Source organism: Asterias amurensis, chromosome 4 (genome assembly GCF_032118995.1).
Source record: "Asterias amurensis chromosome 4, ASM3211899v1".
Classification (NCBI taxonomy): Eukaryota; Metazoa; Echinodermata; class Asteroidea; order Forcipulatida; family Asteriidae; genus Asterias; species Asterias amurensis.
Genome location: NC_092651.1, coordinates 26530542 through 26543486, shown reverse-complemented (window position 1 = coordinate 26543486; position 12945 = coordinate 26530542). Strand labels below are relative to the sequence as shown.

At 37.7% G+C, this 12945-nt stretch overlaps 1 protein-coding gene across 2 annotated transcripts in view; it reads right to left on the bottom strand.

The window, feature by feature from the left end:
• The window catches only part of LOC139935717 (neurochondrin-like), a 41866-nt gene that overhangs the window by 15811 nt on the left and 13110 nt on the right, over positions 1 to 12945 (bottom strand). For both annotated transcript variants that reach the window (XM_071930261.1, XM_071930262.1), the window contains exons 6-9: positions 12544 to 12671; positions 11275 to 11334; positions 10011 to 10083; positions 8627 to 8796 (exon numbers count right to left, since the gene is read on the bottom strand). In XM_071930261.1, coding sequence (XP_071786362.1) covers positions 8627 to 8796; positions 10011 to 10083; positions 11275 to 11334; positions 12544 to 12671 — 431 coding nt within the window. The remainder of the gene's footprint in view (positions 1 to 8626; positions 8797 to 10010; positions 10084 to 11274; positions 11335 to 12543; positions 12672 to 12945) is intronic.

Here is a 12945-nt window from a genome sequence, read left to right as displayed (position 1 = left end):
CACCTTGAGTTTGTTCACAAACTCTCAATCTCTAGTGTATTTTTAAGTTTGTTCGGCCAACTCAAAAATACCTTGTCCGCTAACAAAAGCACCTTTTCCAAACCCGTATGAACTTGAAACTTCACTCATAGATAGGTATTTATTAGGAGAGGAAAACGTTTAAGTTACGTCATGATGACGTCAACCGTTCTTGAATGATGGTCATTCAAAGTTTTTTTATTAATATAAAATCATAACTTCTGATCTACACGGGATTCTTACAATCAATACATCATCGGAATCATCATTCAAAACTCCGTAAACACCTCGCAGACATAATCCCATTTTGACCTTGTCTTACGGTTCAAAAGTAAGCATTTGTATATTTTCTTGGCTTAAGTGTTTATGCCCAACGCAGCATACCCCTCGCGACTATATAGCTTGTTCAGACTTGTTTACACATTATACGCCAGTGCCATGTGCGTGCACATGGCATGATTTTCCATTGATAAGTTTTGACTGGCAAAAGGTCACATACGGAGTGCCATCCAACATATTGAGTTACCGACATACGTTACCTCATCAAGACGACTTATTTCGTGGAACCAGTTACTAACCGACATATTATTTTGCTAAGTCGACTTACTCAAAACTATCAGTTGACTTAATAACATAATTTATCTCATCAAGTCGACTTAGATGCTCCATGCTTAGATAAAATGTTAAGTCCACTTACTGACATAATTTATCTCACCAAGTCGACTTACAGTTTACTTATACACAGCCTGCACACGTTGCAAATTGAGATTGCGAGTTAGGGCCCGCGTGATCGCTAATAATGTGGGCCTTTTTTTGTGCCTGGGATGCAGAAGAATAACCACAATCTAAGACTTGAATCAAGTCTACACCTCGTCCAACTCCGATTGTATTAGTCAATTCAGGCATCCTCTTCAATTTTATTTTATGTAACAAGCAAAATTATTAATTTACTGATTTTATCTAAAAAAGGTTAATGGCTGTTAGCAAACTGCTTCCAACTAACATTACATGGTGTACATGTACTTGCAAAAAAGTGTTACTGGCCTCACGTTTTGACCCTACTAAATAGCTACGTGAGAAGAATGAGACAATAAATCATGAATTCAGTTCAAAAGGATAAAAGTTTGTTTTCGTCATATTAATCATCAAACTATAAGCCTTTACCCAATTAAAATCTTCACAACAAAATGTATGTATGGAAGGTACCAGACAGCACGTAGAGCCGAGTTGAAAAGTGACAATACCAAAGTGCAACCATGAGCCGTGAAGTTACATTTTATATGATGGTTGTCAAAAGGATAAAAAGGTTGTTGTCGCCGCAACCAACCCCTTATATTTGAACGAACCATGTGAATCTATTCAAACAAACAAAACCTTCTAAAGAATATCCATGCATAGATTTGCCAGGTGCATAAAATTATGTCCCAGCCAGCACTGTAATTTATGTGTGTTTTACTAGTTTCCTCACTCCCCAATCAAAGTGACTACAATACGTCTCTATTGAATAGCAATGGTATGTTTCGACATGGTTTTTATTTTCAGCTTTTCCATAGATCCTGTTTTTTATGACTCCCAAAAATGGCCGACCGTGTTAGTTCGCAAAGTAAAAGGAAAACCACGCAGTTTCGAGGCAAATTTGTGTGGATCATTTTACCCCCATGAGCGGGCTAAGCACGGGCTAATCATACTAATACTCTGGTAGCACCATGTAATGCTTTACAAGGTGCTGTGGCGCAATTTTGCTGCCGATCGGACCGGGAACACCGGGGCGAAATCCTTCTCTTTTCGATAAGTACACTGGGTTTCTTTTATATGCGTTACATAACACATGACCAACGGCTTTACGTCCCATCCGAAGGACGAAGCAATGGTTAAGTGACATCATAATTTTGTAAAGTTAAAAAAACTCCTAAACATCTTTTGACCCAGAGGTGCTCGGTCCAAGTTGTCAAACATAATGATAATGATGTAAGTTTAATCACAAACAATGGAACCCCCATGAGCGGGCTAAGCACGGGCTAATCATACTAATATTTTGTAACCGTTGGAACCTACTTTATATCTTTGCCTGGTCAAACAGTATTTAAAGGGGCATTACAGTATTACATTTAGTTTTAGCCCGCAAACGTAAAGTTAAAAAGCAATATAAAGACTAGGAAATAGAGTGCTCTCATAGTGGTGCACAAGGTTTGATACACACACATCTCAACGCGTGTTCAGGCTGTTAAAGCCATTATACACTTTCGGTAAACAGTATTGTCCAAGTCCCACACTTCGTGTATCACAACTTATATATAAAATAACAATCCTGTGGAAATTGAGGCTCAATCGGACATCGGAGTCGGAAGAAAATAACGGGAAAACCCACTCCTGTTTTCGCGCGTTTCGCCGTGTCATGACATGTGTTTATAACAAATCCGTAATTCTCGTTAACGAGAATTTATATTGTTTTACCGTTTTCTCAAAAAGTAAACCATTTCATGGACTAATATTTCACCATTACCTTCTGTAAACCCTGTAAATTATTAATAAATCTGTGAACTTTTTGTTTCTGTACCGAAAGGGTCCAATGGCTTTAAGTCAACTTCTTAGTTTCTGTAAGTCGACTTGGTGAGATAAATTATGTCAGTTAGTCGACTGATCATTTGATCTTAGTCGACTTGGTGAGATGGATTATGTCAGTAAGTCGATCTACTTGAATCAAGTCTACACCTCGTCCAACTCCCAAGTCTACACCTCGTCCAACTCCGATTGTATTAGTCAATTCAGGCATCCTCTTCAATTTTATTTTATGTAACAAGCCAAATTAATAATTTACTGATTTTATTTAAAAAAGGAAAATAGGCTGTTAGCAAACTGCGTCCAACTAACATTACATGGTGTACATGTACTTGCAAAAAAGTGTTACTGGCCTCACGTTTTGACCCTACTAAATAGCTACGTGAGAAGAATGAGACAATAAATCATGAATTCAGTTCAAAAGGATAAAAGTTTGTTTTCGTCACATTAAACATCAAACTATAAGCCTTTACCCAATTAAAATCTTCACAACAAAATGTATGTATGGAAGGTACCAGACAGCACGTAGAGCCGAGTTGAAAAGTGACAATACCAAAGTGCAACCATGAGCCATGAAGTTACATTTTATATGATGGTTGTCAAAAGGATAAAAAGGTTGTTGTCGCCACAACCAACCCCCTTATATTTGAACGAACCATGTGAATATATTCAAACAAACACAACCTTCTAAAGAATATCCATGCATAGATTTGTCAGGTGCATAAAATTATGTCCCAGCCAGCACTGTGATTTATGTGTGTTTTACTAGTTTCCTCACTCCCCAACCAAAGTGACTACAATATGTCTCTATTGAATAACAATGGTATATTTCGTCATGGTTTTTATTTTCAGCTTTTCCATAGATCCTGTTTTTTATGACTCCCAAAAATGGCCGACCGTGTTAGTTCGCAAAGTAAAAGGAAAACCACGCAATTTCGAGGCAAATTTGTGTGGATCATTTTACAACATCTTTCCAACCATTATGTATTTTATAACAAACGGTTACAAACGCTTTTTATAGACCAACTCGTCCGATCCAAGACAACGTGTTTCTTTAACGCATGTAATGTTATTTACATAAAATAAGAAAATACTGGAACCCACGATCGGGCTAAGCATACTAATTATGTATCGTTTGGAACCTCCTTAACATCTCCTGCCCTAGTGGTGCCCGATCCAAGGCGTCAAACATGACTTAAAGCCATTGGACCCTTTCGGTTAACAGTATTGCCCAAGGCCCACACTTCGTGTATCAAAACTTCTATATCAAATAACAAACCTGTGAAAATTTAGCCTGGAGAAAATAACGGGAAAACCCACCCTCGTATCCGCGCGTTTCGCCGTGTCATGACATGTGTTTAAAATAAATCCGTAATTCTTTTGACCCAGAGTGGCTCGGTCCAAGTTGTCAAACATAATGATAATGAAGTAAATTTAATCACAAACAATGGAACCCACATGAGCGGGCTAAGCACGGGCTAATCATACTAATACTCTGGTAGCACCATGTAATGCTTTACAAGGTGCTGTGGCGCAATTTTGCTGCCGATCGGACCGGGAACACCGGGGCGAAATCCTTCTCTTTTTGATAAGTACACTGGGTTTCTTTTATATGCGTTACATAACACATGGGACCAACGGCTTTACGTCCCATCCGAAGGACGAAGCAATGGTTTAAAGTGATATCATAATTTTGTAAAGTTAAGAAAACTCCAAAACATCTTTTGACCCAGAGGTGCTCGGTCCAAGTTGTCAAACATAATGATAATGATGCAAGTTTAATCACAAACAATAGAACCCCCATGAGCGGGCTAAGCACGGGATAATCATACTAATATTTTGTAACCGTTGGAACCTACTTTATATCTTTGCCTGGTCAAACATCATTTAAAGGGGCATTACAGTATTACATTTAGTTTTAGCCCGCAAATGTAAAGTTAAAAAGCAATATAAAGACTAGGAAATAGAGTGCTCTCATAGTGGTGCACAAGGTTTGATATACACACATCTCAACGCGTGTTCAGGCTGTTAAGTCAACTTCTTAGTTTCTGTAAGTCGACTTGGTGAGATAGTTGTAAATAGTTGCGTTAAATAATAAGTTTACACTTAGCACCTCATAAGGGAACGTGTTCCTTTAATTGTTAGTTGTTCGAGCAACAACCCTTTTGATGCTAAATTACCATAATACACATCGAGAAAAAAAATCTTTGCATTTTTAACAACACTTATTTCATTGACTCAAACGCTGACCTTGACGATATCCGAACAACTTGTGTTTGTTTCTACAAACACTAAATTCTAGTTATAAATATTCTCCATTTAATCTTTTCAACAAATGAGTCACCCGCAGAAGGATTTCTAGGAAGTCTGATAACAACGTCGACCAGTGGTTGACACATGGTCACCTGCGAAACATCAATCTACGGTACTTAATCCATTCAATGCAAATTCGGTCAAATTCGTGAGATTGGTTTCGGATTTGTCCTGGCACCCAGACCCTTTCGACCCTGCGCGGCAATGAATGGACCAATCCGGAGAACCATGCTTAGTACAACACGAAAGTAACCTGACCAAAAAGGGCGGATCGAATGGCGGGTGGGCGTTCAAGGGGCAATGAATGAACCAATCCGGAGCACCATCTGCGAAACACTGTCCAATGAGTCGCCTGTCAGAAAGATTTCTAGGAAGTCTGGTAACAACATCGACCAGTGGTTGACGCACGGTCGCCGCCCAAACTTCCTCCAATCACATGACTTGTAAGTGCGAGTTTGGATCCGGGTTTTGCAGACTTGCAACCCGACGTCTGAAACCACACAAACGTATTGAATTCCACACAAACAACCGTGTTGGATTCCACAAGGATGCCATACCACTGGACCTTCTAATTTTCAATCCAAGATGGCGCAGGTTACGCTTTTAATAGTATAGATAACTAGTCCTTATATACGTAGCGCATTCTATATGCGAAGAGTGACCCCTGAAAGAGGCTACAAGTAGAAAATATTAAAGATGAAAATATCCGTGCGAGCTGAAGGTAGGCATTGACACTCCTCTTAATCCTTTGGAGACATTAATTTCTATATAATCATCAAAAAACGCCCACACATTGCGAATAGTGTTCATTTCTTGAATCAAATTTTGTCAGTAAAAATGTCAACAAAAATACTACAAAACAGAAAATTTAGTTTTGCATTAGAAATTGGGATAATATGTTAACATACTGCATTTGAAATTTCATTCCCGGACATGACCTTTACTTTGACATCTTTATGTGAATGCAAGTAGGTCAAACCCTGCAGCTGTTTGCTGCTACTATAGGCATTTTGGTACAAGCCGCTGTGGGCCGCTATGGTCTTTAAAGGGTTAAAAATTATACAATTGTTGCTCGCTGTGATTTGGGGTCCATGGCGTTTTGTACACCTGACAAGGGTCAAAATGACACCCAAGACAAAGTCGAGGGTGCTATTTTCCCCAAGGATGCAGGGGTTGCCCTTAACTTTTTTTTCAACTGGCCAGCAGGACCAGTTGGCTTGATTTTTCACTGGTCCCCCAGGTTTTTGACTGGTCCGTTAATTTTTTATGCTATTTTTTTTACAACTAATAGTATTCTGTTGTATACCAACTGCTCGATTTTCGATCGTCGCTATTTCAAAATTCAACATGATTTGCAACGTCAACTTAACTGCACTGGAAGCCATACTTTATTTATGTGTACCAAGTTATTGTGTTCGTAAAGGATAATTAATTTGAGAGTATTTTTTCTTTAAAAATGTAATAACAATAGCGTTATTAAAATTAATTTAAAAACAGGTCAAATTATTTGTCAGAGCAAAATGATCTTTATTTAGGTAGTTTTTTTTTTAGTCCACGGTTTATTGTAAGCACTCATCATAAAAGTATTCCTAAGTAAGAAGAACTTTTTTATGGAAGAAAAAAAAATAGTGTTTTTACTATAAAAACACCCCAAAAAACACTTTAAAACCGACTGTTAAAATATCATTAACTTTTTATGTACTGCCTTCAAATCTACTGTGGGGGAGGGTTACGTGCGATCGCTCAAGTTATTTTATCATGTATAAACATTGCCTATTATTGTACCCTATTATTGTACCCTATCATTGGACCCTTTCGGTACAGAAAAAAAAAAAAGTTCACGGATTTACAAACAATTTACAGGGTTTACAGAAGGTAATGGTGAAAGACTTCTCTTGAAATATTAGTCCATGAAATGCTTTACTTTTTGAGAAAACGGTAAAACAATATAAATTCTCGTTAACGAGAATTACGGATTTGTTATAAACACATGTCATGACACGGCGAAACGCGCGAAAACAGGAGTGGGTTTTCCCGTTATTTTCTCCCGACTCCGATGTCCGATTGAGCCTAAATTTCCACAGGATTGTTATTTTATATATAAGTTGTGATACACGAAGTGTGGGACTTGGACAATACTGTTTACCGAAAGGGTCCAATGGCTTTAATAAGTATTCATAAACATAATACCGAAGTTCCCAAAATCTTCCCACTTTCGTCCAGAAAAACCCCCAACAAAAAGTAGACATCAAAAAAGTCCATGAAGAAGCATACGAGTTTGACGGTATTTTTTTCAATTATGTGTATGGAATGGTCAGTGCCGGCGTCTGTTTTGTGAACAAAATTTTCATTTAAAAAACGTTTTTAAAAGCAGCAAAAACAACTGCGCCTTTGTTTAACACATGATTGCATTCTAGAACCCAAGTCTTTCTTGAAATCAACCCGCAAAAAACCACAAACAACCGCGCATTATATGTGACCAATAAAACCATGGATAAACTAGATCGCCCACCAATCGCCCGCAAAAAAAAAAAAAAGCCCCAAATAACAACAAAATTACCCAAAATCAGGACGGAAGAACTTTACTAAACACAATTAAATACTCCTTTTTGCTCATCCAGAGTATCCTAACTTGGTAATTTTTGTTGAATGAAGCCTCACCGTCTCGCTCGTTTTTCGTAAACACGCTAGACTCTTATTCCCACACGGAAATCTGCTCCGTTGACCGACCATGCTGCTGACAGAATGTGTTTTGCTTTGTGGTCTTCTGTCAAGGCGATTGAAGCTAGTTTTGTAAGCTATTGCGTACTTTCACCAATAGAGGGCGTCTATTCCCACGCTATCGAATATTCTGAAACGCCCTCTAGCGTTCAGTATTTCTTACACTTTCTGCCACACGTGAACTAATACGAAGACTATAAGCCTTTGCGTTGCATGATGGGATTTTGCGCTGTGTATGCGTGATCGTCGGAAGTTTGCCAGCGTTCAGCGGCACTTCGAGTAATTTTTATTATATTTTATCCAAACCTTGAGTGAATGTTTTTACATTTTATTCGAGCCTGAAAATAGTTTAAAAATTGTCATAGTTCTGTAGTACCGCTGCCGATATTTTTGACTGGTCAGCCGGACCAGTTGGCAAGGTGTTTCAGCTGGTCCGCCGCGATTTCTACTGGCATTTGGCCAACGGACCTGCGTTAAGGTCGAACCCTGGGATGTACATAACCCATGGACCCAAATCACAGCGTGCAACAATTGTATTGTTATACCTTGGTTATATGATTACTCCTCTACTCAAAGTTCTGTTGTCATCTTCAAACATTACAACGAGTATGCATAGTTTAATAAGCAGACGAACAGTTGTTGAAATAAGAAACCATTCTTCACTCTTCCCTTAAAACCCGCGGCCGTTTCGTACTAAGCGCTGGAAATCCACCAACGCTGGGAACGATCAAGGTAATGTTAACCGGTTAACATCACTCATGTTAACCACTGCGCTGTGCAGCCGTGGTACATGCTTATTTGTTGAATGTCACGTAATTGGTTCTCGTCCAATCAAACTTCACAATTTGTTACTGAGGTATAACAATCCAGATTGTAGAATGGATTGAAACAAGTACCAGTACACTAGTTTATCTGTGTGTTGTTGTCATTAAGCCTTCAACAGAGACTCTGCTAGGGTAAAAATGTCAGACCATTTTTTGGCATTTTTAAAAAAGAAACAAAGAATTATCCTCACATATTTTGGGTCAGGGCTTTCCAGAGCCATTCTCGTCTCCACACAAGCTAAGTGAATGAGCAGGAGTAGGAACTTCTTATCAAGTTGACTTGGTCCCAGAGCCCATCCTATACCTTGCTGGTTGACCATGGTGGATGCCAGACGCAATGCTGGGTCTCGGTACTTCTCAACTAATGGAGTTGATAGAGACAGAATAAAATAAGGTTTCATGGGTAAACATTTTTTTGCAACAGTTTGATGTGGCAGTTATCTCAATATTATATATTATATTTGGTATGGGGTAACACCATGTGTATGTCTACTTGCCAGGTAGAGTTTATTCTTAAGAGAACTGTCTTGCTATATTCTACTAGATTTATCGGATTGTTCGGGAGTCTTCTCAGTTCTGAAAAGAACTGTCCTGCTTATAAACTACTACCTGGGCGGAAAAGAGAAAATCGGCTGGGACTACTCATTTAGCTTAAAGGATCCTTATTAAAGACTCTACCGCAGAGTGAGTTCTTAATTGGTTTCAATGTTAAGACTAATAATAATAATAATAATAATAATAATAATAATAATAATAATAATAATGATGGTAATAATAATAATAATCTAAGCATTTATATAGCGTTCTTACACAAAAAAGGTACCACAACGCTTTACAACAAAATAACAAGCAATCAAAAATTAACAATACATGTACAAAGCAATGAGAAATAAATAAATAGCCTAAGAAGCGAAATAAGTATGGAAAAGGTGTGTTTTGAGTGATATTTTGAAATCGAAAGTGAATTAGTATGACGTATTTGACAAGGAAGAGTGTTCCAAAGGTTTGGTGCTGCTGTATAAAAACCTTTGGATGATGAAGTGTATCTGGTTTTAGGTTTAGTGAGAATCCTTTAATCTTAGCTGGAGCGGAGTGTGCGATTTGGCTGGTAAGGATTGATAAGCTCAGTAAGGTAAGGGGGAGTAGTTTCATTCAAACATTAATATGTGATGGTTAACAGTTTGAAGATGATACATTCCTGAACAGGAAGCCAGTGGAGTTGTTGAAAGAGAGGTGAAACGTGGTCAGATTTGTTTTTTTTTTGCTCTATTCATCCTCAATGTTATTATAAATCAATCAGCACTTACTGTGTCAATGATGAATAAAAAGTCTTTGAGTTTGTCAAACACAAGTTCTTGTTTATTTGATGACTTTGTAACAAAAAGTGTACTCGTGATTGTGGCTGTGCACTTGTACAATTTATCCATCGATCAATCAGTTAAACAATTAATCAAAAACCAATCCTTAAATTTATAAGGCGTCAATCCAGAAAGGAAATAAAAATACTTAAGTTTGAAGACAGGTTCTAAAATTGATTCTGAATGGTCAAACAAAGCCTGACTAATATTGACTTACCAACTTTGCTTTTGAGAATGTCACTCACTCCTTGAAATATAAACTGGCTCCACTCTGATTGCTCCATGGGGACCTATGTAGTAAAATATGATCATATATTCAACTACTGACAACAGAAATAACTGTTCAAATTTGTGTTATAAATCAAGCTGTGGCGTTGTAAGTTAGGTCTATAGGACCATGAAGGAAGGAAGAGAAGGAGCTCGAACGAAGGGACTTCAAAAGCCGAACCCGTGGTACCGCGGTCGTTTAACGACACCTGGTAATCACCCACGTACCTTATGCAAACAATGGGCGACCTGGCGTATGTGAGTTTGCGCGTGCGCACTTGGTTCTTCACTCAACTATGGTGTCGTATGTCGTATGATATAATAAAGAAAAAACAACTTTTTTGAGACCTGATAAAATTTGTGTACACTTTCGCCCACCAAATCGAAAAACACAATTGAATACCAACCACCCTCGTGTGCTTATACTCAAATTTTGAACCACCGCTAGTGACAGGAAAGTTGCAAAAATTGTAAAAATATGCTATGATATTTCCATGTGAACACCACAAACGGTAAATGAACGGTATTCACAATACTTGTCTCCAATGATTCAACTGTACACGAAGGCAAAAGTACAGAGTGGCGCTCACTAATCAGCCGTATCAGCCGTCCAACAGGAGGTCTCCTATCTTTTTCCACTGGTCAGACAGGGGCATTGTCAGGGTATTCTTTTGTTACTCTGCGGTTTTGCGGGTCGTCCGAGCTCCTTCTCTTCCTTCCTCCATGATAGGACTAACCAGGTAAATCCCCTGCTCTCAAAAATGAGCACAGATCAGAACCATGTGAACAAATTGTGGCCCTCAAGTGTGATTGTCTGTTCAATCTCAATGCATTTAATTAATTATTTATTTATTTATTTATTTATTAGTTGACAAGGATTATGGTACGACAGCCTCATACAGGTGCTGGTCACATGTTCCTCCATGCCACTCACTGGATTGGTATTTTATACAATTTGGTAAACTTGTTTTTATTTTCATTTGTCTCAGTCATTGTTCTATTTTGTGGATTTTACCTTTCAAATAGTTTTTAAGTGTTTTGCCAGTGTAAAGAGTAACAAATAAAATGAAATTCATAAAAGGTATGTCTAGCATCACACAGTCTCCTATTGCTGCAATTTAATCTGAAAAAAACAAAACCCGAAAACCTTCAGATATTGCAAGATAACAAGGAATAAAGGGCAAACTAAAATGGTTTACTAAATTATGACTTACCTCACTGGAAGCTGAGAGCAGTCTAGACAGAGTCTCACAAACTTCAAATTTAACATCATCCTAGAAAAAGAGAATAAAAAATCACAGGTGTTTCAAAAAAACACGCAACACAAATTTTGTCCTGCATTATTACCGGGGTTCTAAGAATTTAATGAAAATTTTCACGCTTTTTAAAAATTAAATTACTTTCCTTACATTGTTATTACATGACAAGAATCTACATGTGCAAGGTATCTCATCTTCGCCAACTTCTTTATGGCGTTATACCCCCCTGAGTAAAGCGTTACTTGCTGTACTTATTATTTTATTGCATTACATCACTGCCGTCTAATGTGGTTTAGCTGTATTTTATTGCCTTATATTGCGAAGTTTCTAGTAATCATGCGACAATATAACAAGACATCCCCCCACAATCTACATGAAGGTAATGCAATGAGACAGCAATATAATGCAATTATGCAAAATTACATTGCAACAGCATTTTCACATTTGGTGTGTTTTTAAAAACTTGTGTGAGCAATGCAATTTCTTCTTTTGAAGATCAATCAAGTTTTCTTATGTTTTATGTCTAATGTCATATATCTCAATAGTGAGGCGATATACTCTTCGTCTTGTTCACGCCTTCGTCACTACTAGACTTGATTCCTGCAATTCACTTCTGTATGAACTCCCTGATAAAGATGTTGCTAAAATTCAACGTGTACAGAACACTGCTGCTCGCCTCGTTTCTTGTCTGCCTCGTTCTCACCATATTACACCTGTACTAATGCAATTGCATTGGCTCCCAGTTAAGTTTCGAACAGTTTACAAAATTCTTCTGTTAACTTTCAAGGCTCAGACATGTCAATCTCCTGCTTATTTATCTGAACTTGTTCATCATTATTTCCTTACTCGGACTTTACGATCATCTCAACAGTCATTGCTTTCTGCTACTAGAGCTTCTTCCATTTTTTATGGCCACAGATCTTTTTCTTACGCCACACCGTTTCTTTGGAATAGTCTTCTTGTGCATACTCGCCAAGCTAATTCTTTACAATGTTTTAGTCCCAGTTGAAAACTCAATTGTTTAAAGCTGCTTTTTGTAATTTGCTTATTTGTATCTTGTATCTTTCTCTCATTGTTTATTTTATTGTTCTCTTTATGTGCTTAGAGGCCTTTTGCATCAGAAATGAGCAGGATACCAGTCAAACAATATACATGTGCCATGGTAGTTTTGCTGGTAACCTTATTCTAGTAAAGCATGATTTTTCAACATTTTAATCTACACACCTGATATTCCTGAAACCTTCTTGCCAATTTGAGCAACAGTGAATACAGCTGGGCTTTGTTAAGCTTCCACATCTGACCTCCGCAATAATGAAGTAAAATCAGCAACAACTCTTCAGCTTTATTACAATCTGTACAAAATTCAAGAAGAACACAATTTTTTCATTTCCGTGTCGAGAAAAATTTGAGAAATGTTAAACTTTCAACATTAGGTTTTTAAGAACAGAGCAAATTCATGACTTATTGAAAATTGTGACCCCTGCACCCCCAAATCTTTCAATCCAAAATACATAATAGTGGAATATATTTAGAGACATGAAACAAATTATTCAATACTTTGAACTGGAAAACTTACAAACAGTTTGTAGAATCTCTTATGCTCTTCTAGATAACCGTTTCCAAAGT